Below are 19606 nucleotides of genomic sequence, written 5' to 3'. Positions count from 1 at the left end.
TAACTTTGATATTTTCCAACCTGGCCCCTTTTCCCCTCATGGTTTTCTGTCTAAGAGAGTAATAGGAACAGTTTTTTAAATTGGTTCCAATTTGAGCAAGACCGAAATAGGCTTTAATCCCCACGGACAACTACGCACCATCAATTTACGTCCACTGAAAGTGCTTGTTTTTGCTACTGACTGGCTGAGATTGTTATACCTTTTTGGCAACATCACGGAGAAGATCCCTACAGAGTTAGATCTTTTTGTTAAAGAGTGAAATCCTTTTTTTTTTTTTCTTCTTTTTTTTTATAAAAAGAAACAGTCCTGAAATCATCATCACCAAACACACCAGATTTTCACATTTAAGTGGGTGATTTAAGGGTTAATTTCAACCAAACCAGAGTTGGTGACTGCTGAAAGTGAAAAAGGCGCGCCAAGATAGTTTTTGTGAGTGTTATTTTGTTTTTGTCGACTTTGAATATAGTGTGTTTTACGATTATAGAATTCCTGTTTAGTTAAATGGAGTCAGGTGGGTTTGGTGATGGCGATTTTAGGGTGGCATCTGGATAAACAAAAGGATCTTACTCTGTAATAAAAAGCTCTGTTGCTGTAGGGATCCTTTCCATAATGTTGTCAGACACTTAGAATAACAAACTGAGCCTGTCAGTGGCAAAAATAAGCACTTCTAGTGGACTGAAACTGACGGTGCTTAACGCCTGCAGGGATTCCATTGCAGCCTGTTTCACCGCTGTGGCTGCAATGCTCTTGCTCAATACTGGACCAGTTTCAAAATTTGGTGTTCCGATTAGTCTTTTAGACACAAAAACATATGGTCCAGGCTGAAAAATGCTGGGGTTACCCTTAAAGGGGGTGTGGTCAAAGGTGGGTTCTGACACATGATACATTTCATTGTGGTGTCTTGACTGTGTAACATTTAGTTTTACAGTATAATGTAGCACAGATTTGAAGCTCCTTCTCCCTCACTGACAGTCTTCGTTTTTTTATCAGCATTTGGCAGGTTAACATTATCAGTGTGGTCAATCACTCTATAACAGTAATTTAAATGTAAATTTTAGGATTAGGCCTGCAACCTGCGGGAAATGGAGATCCTAATCTGAGAACAATAATGTGCACGTGTGTGTGTGTGCAGGTTGGCTGGAGGAGACCCAGCCCTGTCAGACCTGGTGAGGAGGCGCGAGGAGCTGGCTCTATGGTTGGAGCAGGCAGAGAACGCTGTCAGCTCCCTACCTGTCACTGCCACCGACAACAACCTCAAAGAACTCAAGGTGCAGCAAGCCCCCGAAACATGCTCATGATATAGTGATTCATGGGAGCGCAGAGATTTCTATTTCTGCTCCAGAGCTGGTAGATTCAGCTATTTTTATGGTCAGCTCTGACTGTACTTTTCTTGCTCCCTGTATCTCAATCACAAGCAAAACCTGTCAAACCCAGTAAACATACACAGTGAGAGCCTAACTCTCACATCTCTTGTTTTGAACAATGCAATTTTGTTGGAGCGAATACAGTCACTCTGTGTTTTCTGTCTTCAATCCTTCCTGAGAAAAACCTCGGATAGACTTTTCCCCCCATGGAGACACTTTGAGAAAAGTATAGTGAATGATGTGATGTGACGATTTGGAACAACTCTGCTCTGCTGCTGACCTTTACAGTGTTACTTATTGATATTTCTTTACTTGTTGTACTCTCATTTGTTAGTAAATGAACCAATCGATCCATCTTTGTGGAATTAAGAGTCAGTTCGTCTCCCCTTGCAGGCCCTTGCAGAGGAAATGGACGCACAGAATGAACGTCTCGGATGGCTTAACAAGCATGCCCCACAGATCCTGGCCAGTCCCAGTGTGAGCCCACAGAGCAGAGACCAGCATGTTGGCAAACTGAGAGCAATCAACCTCAGCTGGAGCAAGGTGCAAACTTTTTTGCTAGTTTATTATACTTATACTGCGAACCAGGGTGATTCAACTATATTGCTCAGGGAGCCACATTTGCAGAAAGCTGAGGACCCGAGGGTCGGACATTTCCTTGAGCTGTTGTTCTTATAATGTATATGCATTTGACACAACACACCACCACATTTAAAAACCTTTATTTTGCTACTTGGCAATTTACACACTCTCCTCCTTCTGTCACCCCTTTTTTTATTCCCCCTTTTTTCGGCAGGTGACCCATGAGTTGTTGGACAAAGTGGGGGAGGTGGAGACCAACCTGCAAAGCCATGCCCAGTTCCAGGACAGGATGAACAGACTCACTGACTGGGTCGTCGTCACGCACCAGACAATCATGACCAGAGGCTTGACCCCTGGCCAAGCGCAGGTAGATTGTCTGAATACATCACAAGAACCAACACATCTAACCTCATTGAAAATTCATTTTTGGACCTAAAATGAGTTCTTACCTATTGTAGGCTCTGGAGATCTCTATGAAAGACAGGAAGAAGGACCTGGAGGACCTGTTGGCTCATTCTATAGAGCTACAGAGACGACAGCAGCTGATGCCTCAGGAAAAGGTCCCGTTTTTCATAGTTACATGATTTAATAAAGACGAACTGCTAATTGCAACCTATGATTATACTGTATTACTTGTTAAAGTGTCTCAAGTTTAATTGGCTGCCTTATTAAAAGCTGAATATACTCTGTTTCTCTGTTGTCATTAATTATATGTTCCTGTCGATGCGTTCATGCATACAGAGCAAGGTAGAGCAACTTGCAGGTGATTGGAAAGCTCTGGATGGTCGACTGAGGGAAACTCTGCAGCCACCCGTGTCTCCATGGACACAGCACCAACATGTCGTCCAGCACCAGCAGCTTGGTAATGATATTTAGAAACGCAATTATTTCATGTCATGATTTCTCTCATTTCTAGCTCTATTTATTTAACACATCAGTGGTGTATAGATGAAAAGATTCAACACAGTCCCACTTTAAGCCTTTGATGAGACAGGGAAAATGAGGTGTAGGATCATTAACAGTAGAGGACAAACATATAAACATGTACTAGTATTACAGGTAATGAGAACTCAGGTGGCAGATTTGAAATTCCTTATTGGCTTGGCTTAATCTGGTGCATGAAAATGCATGATGAAATAACAAATAAGAGGTGAGCAACAAAGTCCTGCTTGTGTAACACTAAAACAAACCCTGGCGCCTCATTCATCATGATTTACTGTGATGCCACTATCCTCTGAGAGCTATTTGACAGCACCTCCTCTATCGCTCCAACATCTTTAATGTTCATTGCATCATTTCCTTTTTAAAGAAGCTCTATATGTCAACATTACATGCCTTGTGTTCACCGCCTTTTTTTTCCGTCCCCGCTCCAGTGTCTGCAGTCCCCTCAGCCGTGCAGATGGCCAGCCTCGTGAGCGAGGACCCCCACCACCAAACCCCGCACACGCCGGACACCGTGGCGCCCACCGACCTCAACGAGACAGCCACCGAACTGGCAGACTGGCTCCTCCTTATCACACAGATGCTAAAGTCTAACATTGTCACTGTGGGGGACACGGAGGAAATCAGGACCACTATGGGACGTCTTCAGGTGAGAAATGGGGAGCAGAGAGGTCAGATGGAAAAAAAGTTGTGGATATGTGCATGCAATGAACATTTTTTATGAATAGTGCATGTTTCTTTGCGAAACTAAACTGCCAAGTACAATCCTATGACTTTCAGACTGTCTAACTGTGTCTGTGTGTATTTGTGAAGGTAACGAAGAGTGACCTGGAACAGCGTCACCCCCAGCTGGAGGACATTTTCACCCTGGCACAGAACATCAAAAACAAGACCTCTAATCTGGATGTTCGCACATCCATTACTGAGAAACGTATGTACAGAGCTGGATGACCACGGCCACTGAGCAGTTTAAAATCCACATTAGCTGCTCCAAATACAACAGGAACAATGTTTTTAGTTTTTTTTAGACTTAGTCTCAGGATTTGTGGAAATGTGCAGCTTGTTTTTAATTCTCATCAGTATTCACACAGTCATGAAATTCCTGGAAAAGTTATGAAAATAGAAAAACTGTTTTCCAGGCCTGGAAATGGTTTGGAATTAACAGGATGTTTTGGAAAAGTTTTGAATATACATTGTTTTGGCTATTGTTTATAATGCGTTCATAAAAATCCCAAAACATGTCTAACATTATGCGAAATATGTTCTACGTATTGCTAATTTAAAATCTAGTGGTGCTTTGTGTGACCGCCGAAACGTCACTTGTATCATGCGATACACATAAATCAGAACGGTACTGTGTTATTGCCAAGGCCACGTCCTTTTTTGGAGCATAGAATTACACTGTAACATCAGGAGAGAAACAGGAAAATGCTGAAAAGCTGTTGCATAATAGGTTAACCAAGGCGTAAATATTCACTGTCATTGTGATAAATCGCTAAATGATACTAGTGACAGTTACTCTTGATGTATCACTAGCTTGAGCAGGAGATGGCTGCGATAAAGTCATACAATATAGCAGCATCAGACATGGTCTCCTGACTTAATCTCAGCCTATAGATCAAACAATCATTAATGTTTCTGTAGCTGTTTATCCTGTAGGGGGTTGCGGGAGGCTGGAGCCTATCCTTGGACAGGTCACCAGACTATCACAGGGCTGACACATAGAGACAGGCAACCATTCACGCTCACATTCACACCTACGGACAATTTAGAGTCACCAATTAACCTGCATGTCTTTGGGCTGTGGGAGGAAGCCGTAGTACCCAGAGAAAACCCACGCTGAGATGGGGAGAACATGCAAATTCCACACAGACGGGGTCCCCCACCCCAGTTTTGAACCCGAAACCCTCTTACTGTGAGGCGACAATGCTAACCACTGCGCCCTATAGATTGAACAGTTGGCTATCAATAGGTTGCTTATGTAAAGACAACACTTAGCCTAAAGATACCTTTATAAAGTTATCTCTTAGGCTCAGGTCCAGGCCAAGGTCGCAAAACAATTATCAGAAGTCCCTAAAACAAATGTATACCAAAGAGTAAATGCATACAATCTTGTCAGAATTATAACCTTCTGTCCCCCAAAAAGCGGCGTAGCCTTGACATTGCTGGAAGTGTCCATATGTGCTGGTCAGGTCTATTGGCAATGGGCACAGTTATGCAGCTAGCTGGCAATGGGAATGTCTGAAAAAAGTTAAGTTAGCAAGCCCGAGCAGTTAGCTTGTAGTTAGCCTGGGAAGTGCTTGTCCAATTCTGATTGGCTGTATTGCTTCATAGGCCTAGGCATTTTAATCTACTTAAATAAATTCATGGAAATGGGCTAAAATATTATTGGGAATTTATAGGAAAGTTTTGAACATTCATTGGTGAAAATGTGTGGGAACCCTGTCTAATTGGTTTGGTTTTATCCTTTATTGAACAGTATTTGTATTTCATCATTTAACAACATCTTGGTTTTAAGGTGCTGTCATTACTTTGTGTTTGTGCCTTGCTGAATATGCATCTGTCTCTCTGTCTGAAGTGGAGAAGGTACGCAGCCAGTGGGACAGCACTCAGCATGGCGTCGAGGCACGGCTCCAGCAGCTGGACAACATGATTGGTCACAGCAACCAGTGGGAGGAGCAGAGGAGGGAGGTGAATGCTCTTATTGGGCACAACGAAGGACGTTTCCACTACCTTCTTCAGCAGTCGGGCGATCCCCTGACCAAACAACTTGCTGACAACAAGGTTAGGGAAAAGTTTCACTTCTAGACTTTCTCTCCATGTCCTCTGGGTGTCTAACGCCTGTCCTTCCTCCGGTCATTTATTGTCATTCTGTATACTTGTCATTATGGGTGGAATAGAAATGTGCTCAAGGGAATTTGGCTGCTTACTTTCCTAATTGAGGAGAAAGTCTTAGATTACACCAAACTTTACTTTATAAACTATCAGAGGTCCTTGATACAGCTGTATGCAAGGTGGGAATGAATAAATCACCCCTCTGCAGTATCACTTTGAACCTTAATAACATCCGTACACCCACATCATCCATCATTTTAATTCGAGATGATGACTTCTGGGGAAAAAAAATCTGCCTCATGAGTGTGTCTGGCGCATTACAGGAACCAAACACTAGAGGGCAACTGAGTTTAACAGAATCCAGCAGGTTAGATACACAGCTATCTGCTCCTGGTTTGTGTGCTCTTGTAATGATGAGTAATTGTCCATTTAAAATAGTGAAGTATACCTTGTTGTTAAAGGAATAGAATGCCTGGGGGTCATATATGGATGACTCATTTGCTAATACTAAATTTAAAATAATAACATGGCCTCATGAATAACAGTTGGGGCTTATGTAACCTGCTTGATTAAGTAGAGGTTAAAATAACAATGTCAGATTGCTGAGCTGCAGAATAACAAATTTCTTTGTGTGTTTAGTGCCTGAACTTTAATTAAATTTTATAAACTTAAAAGAATAGGTCATTAATATTCCTGCTGGCATTATGTCAAAAGCTGATAGCAATATATAGAAAAATGAATTATCTAGAAAAGCAGTGCCAACAGGGGCTTTACAGTGACACACAGTGGTTAATCACATCTGTCACGTTTTGTATTTCATGATCACAGGTGTAGATTTCGGGGAGAATGCAGGGGACACGTCCTCTTTAATATTTAGAACGTGTGCATTTGAAATTAGGTCTTCAGTGCTCAAAATTCTCTGGCGCCGGACCCCTGAGTCGCTTGTTTCATTTGCCCCCCCCACCATGTTCAATCGAAACCTATGCCCTTGTTCATGATGATCCTAACGCCACCGTGTTGATTGTTTTATAGGCATTCCTCCAAGACCTGGGCCGAGGCCAAGCTACAGTCGTGGCCTTCAACGAGCTGTCCAATCATCTTCTGCGGGAGTATTCTACTGACGACACCAGGAGGATCAAAGAGGTCACAGAAAAGCACAACGCTGCCTGGAACAGCATCAATAATAGGTGCACACACACTCACCTGTTTACCTGCACTTACAGTTTGACTCACAAGGGGCAGATATTGCTGCTCATAAACTTCTTTTACATGCATAATCATGTACTTATCATTATTGATTGGCAGGGCAAGTGACCGCCACGCCCAGCTGGACAATGAACTGAAGGGCCTGCAGATGTCTCTCAGGGAGCTGGAGTCCTTCCTCAAATGGCTCCAGGAGGCAGAGACGACAGTCAACGTTCTGGCCGATGCCTCTCAGAGGGAAGACCTGTCGCAGGACTCCGCCCACGCGAAGGAGCTGAGGCGACAACTGGAGGTAAGGCTGTGAACAGACAGAGAAACTGAGCTGTGTGTGTGTGAGAATCTATGCACAGGTGCTAGCCTATTATCTCAGTGTCATCCTTCATTAACGCATCCTTCGCCAATAGTACTGAGGCAGAGGTGTGTGTGTGGGTGCATCCACGTGTAAGCGGCTGGTTTAAGGTGTGTGAATAGGAGGGCATGCAGAGGGCGTGTGAGTGCTTGTATGCATTGAGTGCTGCACATTGATCCTCTTGTCCTATGCTACTTAGGAATTCAGTGCGTGTGTGCGCGCGTTCTTGTGTGTGCTTGCGCTCCCTCTCACTAGCTTGTCATTTACCCAGACCTTCCCTCAGGGATCTGTTGACACACATCATCTTATGCTTTATGTAACGTTTTAATCCCCAAATCACTTCACCTCACCCTTTCAACAGATAAATCGGGCACTAATATTCTTTTTTGTTGAAAGGTCTTTTTTTTAAAAAAACGCTGACCCTGTAAGTCTCACCCTCCCTCATCTCTTTCGGATTGTACACTGAGGGGCTGTCATTTGCACAACCTCCTTTTTTTTCAGACATTGTCAAAGATTTGGAGTACGCGTGCATATCCAAGCTTCCTGTTGCTCTCCGGATAAACTCCTCGTCCCTGAGAAATTGCTGCAATGTCGTACATCTTTCAAAACCGAAAGCTTACGTCCAGTAATAACATTCTTGGTTTCTTCGTCTTGCGTGCGACAGAGCTATCACTCCCATTTCCATTGTCCAATTATTTAAAAGCAGGCCAAGGTTATAGAGAAAAATGACAGCGAATCACTGCATGAGTGGCCACAAAGATTTCTGAGGATTCATTAACTTGGTGTGGACGTGAGGCAAAGAGACTTCTGCAGCTCATTGTTGAGCCCTGGCTGGATTTGGTCTAATACAATTCTGGCCATTGGGAAGAAATGGATATTATTATCACTTTCATCTGCCCGTTACAGTGATCTATATTTGTTGTATCGAACACAATCCATCATTTTAAGCCTTTTCCAGTTTAAGTTTAAAGGACACATTATACTGTTGAATTTTATTCCTGGAAAGTCTTTCAAAGTCATCTCAGAGGTCAAGTGTTTGGTACATGTATAAAAAAAACAGTAAAAGTTCAAATTGAATTCAGGTATTCAGGCTTCCCACAGTCGTGAGGTTCCTGGAATAGTTATGAATTGAGAAAAACAGTTTTTCAGGCCTGGAAATGGTTTGGAATTTACAGAATGTTTTGAATGTGCATGGTATTGGCTATTGATCACTGTGAGAAATCAGTCATAGGCTAATATCTCAAGACATACTGACGCATCAACATATGATCTTCCTGAGTTGTTCATCGCCCACTGTCTTCATTTCTATCCTTTTTTCTCATTCCCATCCCTCTGACTCAGTTGGAGTCGAGATTGATGGATAGCACTCATGTCTACCAAGTGGGATAATAAAACAGCCTTTGAGCCTTGGAGGACGCGTGTTGACATAGAGAGTTGTCTCTTCAACCCCTTTTATTAACTCACAATGACTGCTCTGCCACTGTCGAGTGTCGGGTTACTTTAATCACAGTTTTTCTGGCCACTGGCCATTGTCCCTCTCGCTGCTGTTTTGATATTAAGCGCACAGTTGGTGTGTTGTGTGGGAGCAGTGGCAGATACAAATGTGGCACATTAACTGAAATGTCTTGGAAACATAGAGGCTGAATGGATATTAGATAAAACTAAACTTAAGACTCAGACATATGATGCATTGGTGATAGACTGGACCACAGGAATCGCCAACTTTTGTAAATGCAAAATTCGCAGTAATGTGTACCAGCACCACTACAGCTCATTAATGATCATCTATATCTCCATAGATGAGAAGACTGATACCATTCTTCTGTCAAGTCAAGTCAGTATTCTTTATATAGCACCAAATCATAACAGAAGTTATCTCAGGACACTTTTCATATACAGCAGGTCTGGCACTCTTTAATTTAATTTACAGAGACCCAACAATTCCCCCATGAGTAAGCACTTGGCGACAGTGGCGAGGAAAAACTTCCCTTTTAACAGGTTTTGTCTGTCCATCAAGCGCCAAGCTAGCTGTTTCAACTAATCATTTTTCATATGTGCACACTGGGTGTTTCTGTGCTGGTGTCTTGGGCTCAGGAGGATAGGTAGGAAGGTCATTTGTTGGCAGGTGTTTGACCCAGAGGGAAAAAGAGTTTTTGACAGCTGTAAAGATTTGTTTGTCACGTTGTTTGGTTTATTGATTGAAATGAAGAAAATGGATTATATTCGCCCTTATGCATGATGGAACGAATAAAGAGGATTGTTATTCTGCATCTGAGGCCTGCAGGTCCTTAACTCCATGCAACCCACACAGAAAGGTAACGTTAGTGTTCTCTTTAAAGTGGTTAACTGTAATACTGTTTCGTCATCTTGGCATTGGAGGTACAGGTGGGCAATAAAGATAATATCATACGACAGTGTATGTAATTTTATATTGCATTATCCCTATATAGTGCGTTGTGGTATAGCTTATTTTCTTCGAACGTGATTGAGCAAATCATGCATATATCCAATCTTGCCATAAAGCAGCCCTGCTTGTTAATTAGCAGCATTGTCTGCAGTGGTCCAATAACAACCAGAAACATTAAAGGGCTAATTAATTCTGAATCATTTTTCTATCATCGCACGGTGCATAATATCACATTGTGTAACTCTTACTGGAGCTGGTATGTGGTATATAAGTCCCTCCATCATCACTCCACACACACACGTGCTCACATGGTGGAGGGTATAGCAATAATGGCAACAGCAGAGAAGTGCAAGGTGCACACAGCTGGAGGAGCTGCTTTTATCAAGCTCGACCATACGTGTTTGGCTGTGGGCACTGGAATAGCACATGTGCCTTTGTGTGTGTGTGTGTGTTGACCACAGCAATGTGAGCAGCAGAGACATACATGCCTCCTACAGCGCCTTGGTTTAGACCGGGCACTGTCAGTCCCATTAACACTGAGCCAACAAAACACTCTCCCTTGTAATTCCCCGTGAAGCAGAGTCGATACTGTGGAATGACTGGGATGGACGCTATAGCCAGTTAAACCTTGTCTAAACAGAGCCCTTCAGTAAGCTCATCGTGATCCCCTCTCCTTGTGGCTGTGTGTGTGTATCTCTCGGTAAACGATGATTACTCTAGCTGGTAGCGTAGGTAAGCTGCATGTTGGTTTAAAGGAATTTGTTTGTGTTCGTTTCTCCTCTCTGCCTCGGAGTCTCTCTTCATCTGTATAAAGAGACAAGGCAAGCGGGGGCCAAGCGCTGTAATGCATCCCATGGTGTTCCACTGAAAACACCATTTGTGTATGTGTGTCAGTTTGTGCTCATTTCAAATGCATGAGTCATAGTAACGGGGAGCCGTCGGTGTGAAGCGTGCTGCTGCTGGGCGATACAGAGGTTTTCATCCTCACTTCAAATAGATGCCCCTTGTGTTGGTAGAAAGAGTCTTTTATTTCAGTGGCACTTCAAATAAAAAGTCAAGAGAAAGAGTCATAGACAACATGAATAGGTTTAGAATCCCCAGTGTGTAACACCGTGTGGTCAGTGGCTCTCTGCGAGAGCTGAGCGGCCGTGTTATGATAATCTCTGCTGATTGTGCACCTATCTCTGCTTTTTATGTGACTCTTTTTCTTCCGATGCCTTTTTGTCTCTGGATGTCATCTCTCTGGTATTTGTGTGCGCTGCTGAGAGATTTACTCTCTCAAGATTTAAACGTTTTCTGCGTTGATAAAAGATGTTTAAAAGCTCTTTATCTTCTCCTGACCCTGCCCTCCTACCTTCTCACTTGCTGCTCTACTTTACTCCCACTTTCCTTTTCGTCTTCTTTCATTTGCTGTTTTCCAGTAAGGCCTCTTTTCTTCTGCGTTAATCTTTTAAAAGCTGCATTTGGGGCCACACGAACACATAACAAACACAGGAGCTCTCTCTCCCACACACAAGCACACACACACTCATGCACACACGTTCTATAGTGTCACGAAGTAGGAGGAGCTGCTGGTTTCTGAAATATTTACTCCACTGTGAATTTCCTATTGTAATGATAAGCTCAGTGTTAGAAAGGAATGAGTCTTTGGATTATTAAATGTTACTGTAGATTTATGCTGTGGCTATTCATTTAAATTTTAGTTTGAGAATAAAAAATGCGCATTTATTAGAAAGTCATTTGAGTTGTCACCAAATTGGACAGGTGTCTGAGATGACCAACATCTCCGAAAGGTACACTAATCGAAAATGAAAGAGTTAAGGCAATGATCATGTCGTTACCATGTGAGTAGCGGCGTTATTTTGATCATCTCATATTATTTGCCAGGGGACACATTTGACAGTGTAAATCAAAAGGTTTCTGTCAATATTTTTGTTACGCTTTAATAATAAAAACTTAAAAACATGACAAATTTATCATTATCCTGCCGAATTCCGCCAGCGGAGTTTTCAAGCCCAGAGGTTTAAGTCTTCATTTGCTAGGGAAGACAGTGCAATGTGAATTAAAGCTTCACAAAAAGCTAGTCGAACCTTGATTTGTTCCGTCAAACCTCTTGTTCTACCCATTTTAACTTTGTGAGAAATCATTTTTTCTGCCAGTTTGGCAAAGCAAATGGCTTTAATGATACTAATGAGCTTCAGAGCTGCAGGGCATTAAAATAACTTTGTTATTGCAACTGTGAATTTGTCAAATTCATACAGATATGATCCTTAATCTAGTCAACTAATTTACGCTGTAACAGCGGGTCTCTACTAAAAAACCTAATTATTGGCATTAGTGGCACACATCACAAATTTAAGCTCTGATTGGAGTAGCTGACACTCACCTCCTTAACTCGTCTATTTACGTTTTTAAGCACACTCGTAATTTTGATTTTAATCAAAGAAACTGATGTTTTTTTAATACAGTCACTCAGCTCCTGATTCAACTAGGAGAGTTCCATGTCCATCCAAGCCATGGAAGTGCTCCAACTGTCAGTCATTGCCAAGGCAGAAAATGAATGGGACATTTACTTCCAGGAACCCTGGACGCTCGAAATAACTCCTCCCTCTTCGTAACTCTATTGTGTGTGTGCATCTCATTTGTGCACCGAGTTCTGGCTCCCTCTCTCACTGTTTCTCTCTCCCTCTCTCCTTCTCTTTCTCTCTTTGTCTGTCTTTCGCTCATTGATCTGTTGGCTGTCTCGGGTAATGTCATTCTGCCTTCACGGCAGAGGCAGTGTTTGTCGTCCCTTACACCGCTGCTTTTGATCCGTCTCTTTCCTTCCTTTCCTCTCTGCTTTCTCTCTCCCTCTCCCTCCTCCTTTCCTTGGTCTAAAAGGAGTACTACCTCTGTCTCCCTCTCTTTCTCTCACTCATTCCTTCTCTGTCTCTCTCCGGATCAGTGGCAGTAAAAAGTGAACCGCGTACGATCAGCTTCTCTTCTCGGCCAGTGCAACTCGTGCCTTCCTCTCTCCTTTCCCCCCCTGCTTGCCGGCACTTTCCATTCTTCTCTCCCTGTTGGTTTTTTGTCTTCTCCTTCATCTTTTTCTTCTTCTTCCTCTTCCACATCATCTTCTCCTTCTTCTTCATTTCCTTTTCCCCCGTCACCCTCCTCTGACTCTGCAGGGTGCCGTCACAAGTGATTTGTTTGATTCTCCTCTGGCTCTGCAGTCGGGTTGCGCGTGTGAATGTCCGCGTGGAGGAGAAAGTGAGTGTCTCGTCTTGTCCTGCTCGCCCGCATCATCGTATGTGTGTGCGTGTGAGAGTGTGTGCATGCTGAGAGCTGTGGGAGAGTGACTGTTTATAAAGAGGGAGAGAGGGGGAGATAACTGAGGCTGCACTCACTGTGTGTAGCGTGTGTGTATATGTGACGAAACATGGGGGCATGCTGAGCTGAGTACGCTTGTGAGTGTGTGGGTTTTTTCTCTCTCTCTCTCTCTCCGTGTGCATGTGTTTGTGTGTGTGTGTGTGTGTGCGCGCATCACGTCAGCTTGGCTGGGGTCTGGTCGGCTGGTTAGGGAGAGGGAGAGGGAGAACAATATGAGCGGGGTAGGGCAGTGCTAGCATGCGGACCAGGAGCAGGCTGCTGCAGAGTTGTAGCAGTCTTAAGATGATGGCCATGGTCCGGACCTCCCTCCAGAAAGTGGTGGTCTTCCTACACAGGCTCCAGAGGATGGCCATCTCCTCGCCGCGCTACCAGAAACTCTGCAAGGTACGTGGACTCTAGGAGAGAGAGCGAGAGCTGGAGGGCTGAGAGTTTCTGTTTTTGTTTTTTCTTCTTTTTCTTTTTCCTGAATTGGATGGAAGTTATTTTTAAGCTTGTACATGTGTGCGCTTTATTTATTTATTTTTTTACTTTGCTCTGAAAACTTTCAGCACATGTTTCGGAGTCTGATCTTGGTTTGTTTTTGAGACTATATTTACCAGTGTAAAGACTGTTTGTGTATCAGCAGATAGCCACAAAGTTTTCGCTGGATGTGTGTGTGTACTTACAGTGAAAATGTCACAAATCAGGAGTGGCTCACCATGCAGTCTATCTTTGCCACATCCGTTGTTTCTCCTTTATTTTTGGTCTTTTTATTCATGAGCCATTTGGTTGTCAAGACATTCTGTTCCAGGAGACGTTGTTCTGGGGAGTCTGTCACCTCCACAGTATGTCATTTTGAATATATATATATAAAATACCTAACTGACTTAAGGACTTTTGGCACTTTTTCTGCATAGCAAATGATGACTCCAACTGTGCATCCCTGTTGTGGTGTGTGTGCCTGTGCGTGTGTATGTGTGCTTTATATTTTTGTGTAAAAAGTGTCACTTCAGAAGTTTTGACTATAGTGGTGCAGGTGTAAACAAACTAACAAGGTAGAGCACAGTATGTGGTGTGTTGTTTTTGAGTGATTCTGTATTTTCGTGGATTCTGACATGATATATTGTGTCAGTGAAAACTGACCACTGAGTTCCTCAGTGGTCAGAGGAGTGGTGAGAGAGTTTGCTCAACACGTATAATGGCTGCAATGAACAATTAAAGCTCTTAATTAAAGTCACTAGCTGACTTTGTTATGCTGAAGTCATTTAAATGCTGAAATCACACACAGCTGAACATGTAGCTCCCGCTCTAATAAGAGTTTAACAGTGTTCTTGATGTTTAATGAAAAAACAAAGTCAGCTGTATCACTCTGTAACTTGTTACAGCCGTTTGTCAGCTCCATCGATTTCACCTTAGAGGAAACGACTGCTGCTGTGTGGTGGACTTGCTGTTATTTTCTATCACTGTTGATCATAATCGATCGCTGATCTCCATCGCTGTCTCTCCTGCGTTGCACAACATTGACCCGCTCTCAGTCAGAGGGCAGAGGGGACCAGCTGTTGAGATTTGACAGTGTGAGAGACTAATGCATAAGAGCAGTTTCTGATTACTTTGCTGCTTCAGTCATGCCTCAGCAAACATGTGGTGTTTCAATTTAATCCCTCCCTAATCCATGATTCCATCTCTCTGTGTTGCTCCACCCTTTTTTCTAGTGCATGTGTTTGGTTATTTGTCAGTTTGTTTTTTTGCCAAAGCTTGTTCAGGGGTATATTCTGTGAACTGTATTTTTTACAGGTTTCACTAACCTCTCTTGTGTCTGAAGAAAAGGGAAACACAGGAAGGAATAGAGAGATGGCACAAGGACGAGACTTGGTGAAAGATGCAGTGCGAGAGAGAGCGATCAACAGAGCATTAGGCATCAATAATTTTCCTGCTCTTTCTCAGTTATTTATCTTGTGGATGCTGTGCTTGCTTTTGCTTGTTTAACCAAGTGAAATCAGAACATTCCTGCAGCCCTGCATGTGTACAGAATCCGCACAACCAACACTTGCTCTTTCTTCAATTGTGAACTTATTCAACTCCGGAGTTGAATCGCTCATTTGGCTCCGCTTCAGCATCCTTAGAGGCCAGACCTTCCTGGATTGCGTCCCTACCGGTGGGAGGCATCAGTCATTCCACACTCGATTACCCTCCCCTGGGTTGCATCAGTCATTCCGGCTTCGTTTGGCCTTCCCTTGGGGGAATCAGTGATGCTGGGCTTGTCCTGCCTCCCTGGGGTGCGCTCACTGGCTGCCAGACTGGAACAGTGACTTCTGCATGATGGATTTGCTCGGGGCTCACCCTCAGGGGTCGGCCATTCTTTCTGCTTCCGGACAGCGCCGGTTCTAAAACAGCCCACCTGGCTATTGTCTGCTTCAGTATAATGAGTAAACTAGTGGCTCTTCTGAAAGTGGAACAGAAAACTTTTCAACATATCCCCCTCTAGCGTTTCCAAGAGGTATTATTGTTCGCAAAGACAACTGGATCGGCTTGGGTTTTCCTCAGAGCCTGGCAAATAATCACACTAACATCTGGGTTTCAATTATAAATATAACACACTTACCTTTAAGCATTTACGCAAAGCAATAAACAAAGGTAGTACAGGTAAACGGCCAAAAAAAAAAAAAATGACAGGAAAATGACAGTCATACATAAGAACAAAACTGAAACTTAACCTCATGTTGCTGGCTCGTTAACACAGCAGCTCTGATGACGTCACTTAGAGGTGACAAAGTAAATTACTATCAGAATGAAGCAAACAAACTTGTAATGCGATAAACAGGCAAACTTAAACACTGATGTGCGCTTTCTAACATACATTAATGCTCTGATAGCTACCGATAGTTACCAGGTTCTGCAATGGTTGACGCGCTTCCTAAAGTGCCGTAAATCGAGCCTCCATTTTTCAAGATTGTACCAGGTGGCAGACACCATTGCAAAAAACTTGTCTTTTTCCACTTTAAAGCAGATTTATATTATGAAACATAGCCATTAATTATTGTAAGTAAGGGAAATAACTTTGAGAGAAGCTTCAGATTTCATACTCTTTATTTTCCGGAGGAACGCGCTGTATTTATACCATCCTGTAGCTGGAAAAACAAATCAGCATATAAATAATATTCAGCTGATCTGACCAAGTCAACACTCTGTGACATGGAGGTTGTATATTACATGCAGGCTGTATTTTCCTCTTGGCAGTCCAATTAAGCTGGAAAGCCAAGCTTATCTTCTAAAACATATTGACCTCCATCATTGGTCCTCACTATGTCTTAACAGTGGCAGGATGGAGCGGGGGTGACCGCCGTGCCAGCTCACCAAGCTATGACTGATGGGAAGTTTATAAAATCTCCTGAGTCATAACCGTCTCGTCGTCTTTTCCCGTTAATCGTGCTTCGCTGGTAGCTTTTGGGAGTTTGCATGTTTGTGTGCCTCCTTTTACAGCACTCATTATGTTGATGTATAATACTGAGCTTTGCAGTCTTCGCGAGCAGAAGCCATTTAGCTTCGACCGTTTTTAGAATTGCATCTATTATTTTGTGTGTAAATGGTTTTCTTCTCCCACTTTCCCAATTCAAAGCAATAATGTTTAATGAGCTTGTAGGCTATTAAGAGAAATTTTTACATCTATACAGCACTCCCTAAGGCTTTGTTTCTGTGTACCGTCCTGTAGTGTATTTATCCCAGACTCCGAATCGCACTCACTCCCATTAAAGACGCCAGCTTAACGCCTTAAATGTAAATGTGAATCATTGTAATGTCCTCAGCGCTTCTTTTCTCCTTCCTTTAGCTCTGCAGCGTCCTTGTTCTCAAGTGTTCTTCTTTGTTTGCATGCTTGTGACATGAGAGGTTTACTGGTAAAGAGTACTTCTGAGTAGCACGCCTGGTTGGCTTATAGTGAGGCATACAGAGGGCCCTGGCAGCTCATTTCATCTCCTCACTTTTGCTCTGCACTGTCTCTCTGTGTGTAATCACTCGCTGAGAATTGGCTGAAGGGCCCACCTCCCTCCTGAGGAGTGTCCTCCTACTCTCATTACTGTGGCAGTGGCTCCTACTGTGTGTGTGAGAGTGTGTGTGTGTTTCTCCAGCCAAAACCCACTTTAGAAACAGCCCTAAAGCATTGACAGTGTGTAGTCATGCTTTCTCTTCCCCATTGTTTGTCTGGCAAATACTTTGGCCTTTGGGCTCCACACTCCATCCACCTTTGCTTGTGGCTCACTGCTACCCCAGGACAGGTGACTCAGCCATGGGCATGGAGCCCAGCTGTCTGACCTCCCCGTCCTTGAGCTAGACCGGGGTCCTCTGGGTTATTAGCAAGTGTTAGCATTAGCAGTTAGAGCCTCAGGTGCAGGCAAATAGCCCCCGCAACTCCTCCCTCTGTAACCTGGCGTGCACTCAAATCACAGATTTTTTCTGTGATGTTTCATGCATGCTTAGACACATTAAGTTTATGGACACCCATGCCCACAATGCATTATGTTCTCTCTCACACCTAAACACACACACATGCACCCATTTACTCACTCAACCACAAGTATACGCACACACACACACACACACACTCACTTACTCCACAGCTAACCTGAATGATGAGTCACAGGCAGGAGAATTATGTGGTAACAGATTCATAAATGCAGATCATTTAAATTCATCAAGACGAAATTGGGAGAGAGCAGGGACAATAAAAGAAAATGAAGACGGTATTCTGCTCCCAATCAACATTACATGTAAATCACTGTGATGGACTTCCTATTGGCAGTAGTGGTGATTTGAAATAGCACTTAAATCACTGATACAGCCCAGAGTAAAGCTGCTCTCCTGTTCTCAATTGCTGTTACGGCAGCAAGTGACTGTCCGATTAGGAGGAGATGAGAAGAAACTTGCCATGTGATTGACAAATGTCATTCTGGGATTAGATGACATATATGATAAACTACATTTTACATTATTAGATGTAAATCTAAAATGGAGAGAAAGTCCTTCAGCCTCCCTGCCCCTCCTCTTTCTCCTCTCTCTCTATGTCTACTTTGTCTCTCCCACATCCACATCCAGTAAACCCATTTATTGAGTCAGTATTGCATGTGTGCGTTGGGCTTGTGTCTTTGTGCACTACAGCGATGGATTTTGTACACAAACATCCATTAGTGGCTTTCAGGCAGGTCCCAATAGCAAGCTAAACCTGGTAATGCCTGTGTGCTTTATCGTCAGATGGACTTTATAGTGCTGGAAAGCTCTGCCCCTCAACATGATGATGGTCAGGGTAAACAGATTGTTATCAGGAGGGAAGAGCGAAAAGAAGGGAGATGACACATAGATATCCACAGAGAGAATTACGTGTTTGTGTATGTTAATATATGGTTGCATTAATTTTGCTTTACAGTTCTCTGTATTGGCTTTAATATGGTGATTTAAAAGTCTTTTTGGTTTCTTTGATCACCAAGTAAACTTTTTTTTTTGTTCTTTGGTTAGTAATCCTTATCTTTCTTAGTATGATGAATCATTACATTTGACAGAATGTGGGCTAGTGTGTTCCCTGCCTGTTGCTTTTTGGGAAGTAAAGCTAGTTACCGGTGTTCAGGACTAGAGCCAGGCCCCCAGGAAGTGTGCCAGGCTAATGTGCCAATTTTCGTGGTGGCCAAACAGCGGAATTACATCCTACATGTAAAGGAAATACGTTTTTTACATGGACTTACATTGTGAAAGAGACAACTGTAAAGCAGTGTATGATTTTGTTTGAGTAATCTCTGCTTCATGACCCGTTTCATTATTAGAATTTGATCCACATTTCAGAAGTCTTAAAGAGCCACACAATTGAGTCATTTTATCCCCATTCAAGTCAGTGGAGTGGTAAATCGGAAGTAGTGAGCTCAGCCAGCGGAAGTCTATAGTGCTCCTACTCTATGGGCCACACAATATGGAAGCATTGCCAATCATCCGGGTCATTTTGTAGGAGGCAGTTGAACTTTATTGGCCTCATTTGACACTGAGCAACTTTTATAGGAATGAACGAGGCCCTACCTCCAAAACTGTATCCAGTTCTCTATCCAACCATGGAACCCATCAGCTACTGATCTGATGATGATAAACCTAGCGTATAACTGGGTTAAGTCTTCCTCTTCAGTGCACTGGTCATTTTGGCACATCTCTTTAAACAGATATCTGCATATGAATGCAGATAAATACATTTTTGAAAAGTTAATGAAAAGCTAAATATTCAGACGATAGCTGATGGGTTCTGAGATTGCATTTCAGCCAATGTTTCACCCCTCTTGCTCTCCACACAGACTGTTTATCTGCTGCTCAATCGTGATTGGTCAGTACCACTCAGACTACAAGATTATATCCAATGCTACAGACATATTTCAGGTTTACACTGAAGTTAAGGGCACTGAAGTTCAATACCCAGCTCTACTGGAAGACCTGTTTGTTTTAGGCCAGCCAACTCGGCCAGAACTCTGTGACACACCTGACATCAAGATCTATGGCCGGCCCAGACTTCCCGCTTCAGATCACACCAAGTTGAGACAGGGTAGAGATTAC

At 43.1% G+C, this 19606-nt stretch overlaps 1 protein-coding gene across 11 annotated transcripts in view; it reads left to right on the top strand.

Annotated features, from left to right (window-relative positions):
* utrn (utrophin) overlaps positions 1 to 19606 on the top strand; it is a 242762-nt gene that overhangs the window by 70201 nt on the left and 152955 nt on the right. For all 11 annotated transcript variants that reach the window (XM_050059022.1, XM_050059014.1, XM_050059021.1 and 8 more), the window contains 10 exons: positions 1133 to 1268; positions 1758 to 1907; positions 2161 to 2313; positions 2405 to 2506; positions 2688 to 2808; positions 3320 to 3537; positions 3702 to 3819; positions 5467 to 5672; positions 6756 to 6910; positions 7029 to 7218. In XM_050059022.1, coding sequence (XP_049914979.1) covers positions 1133 to 1268; positions 1758 to 1907; positions 2161 to 2313; positions 2405 to 2506; positions 2688 to 2808; positions 3320 to 3537; positions 3702 to 3819; positions 5467 to 5672; positions 6756 to 6910; positions 7029 to 7218 — 1549 coding nt within the window. The remainder of the gene's footprint in view (positions 1 to 1132; positions 1269 to 1757; positions 1908 to 2160; positions 2314 to 2404; positions 2507 to 2687; positions 2809 to 3319; positions 3538 to 3701; positions 3820 to 5466; positions 5673 to 6755; positions 6911 to 7028; positions 7219 to 19606) is intronic.

Source organism: Epinephelus moara, chromosome 12, assembly GCF_006386435.1.
Source record: "Epinephelus moara isolate mb chromosome 12, YSFRI_EMoa_1.0, whole genome shotgun sequence".
Taxonomy (NCBI): Eukaryota; Metazoa; Chordata; class Actinopteri; order Perciformes; family Serranidae; genus Epinephelus; species Epinephelus moara.
The sequence above is the reverse complement of the archived record's forward strand: the minus strand, read 5'-3'. Positions and strand labels throughout refer to the sequence as shown.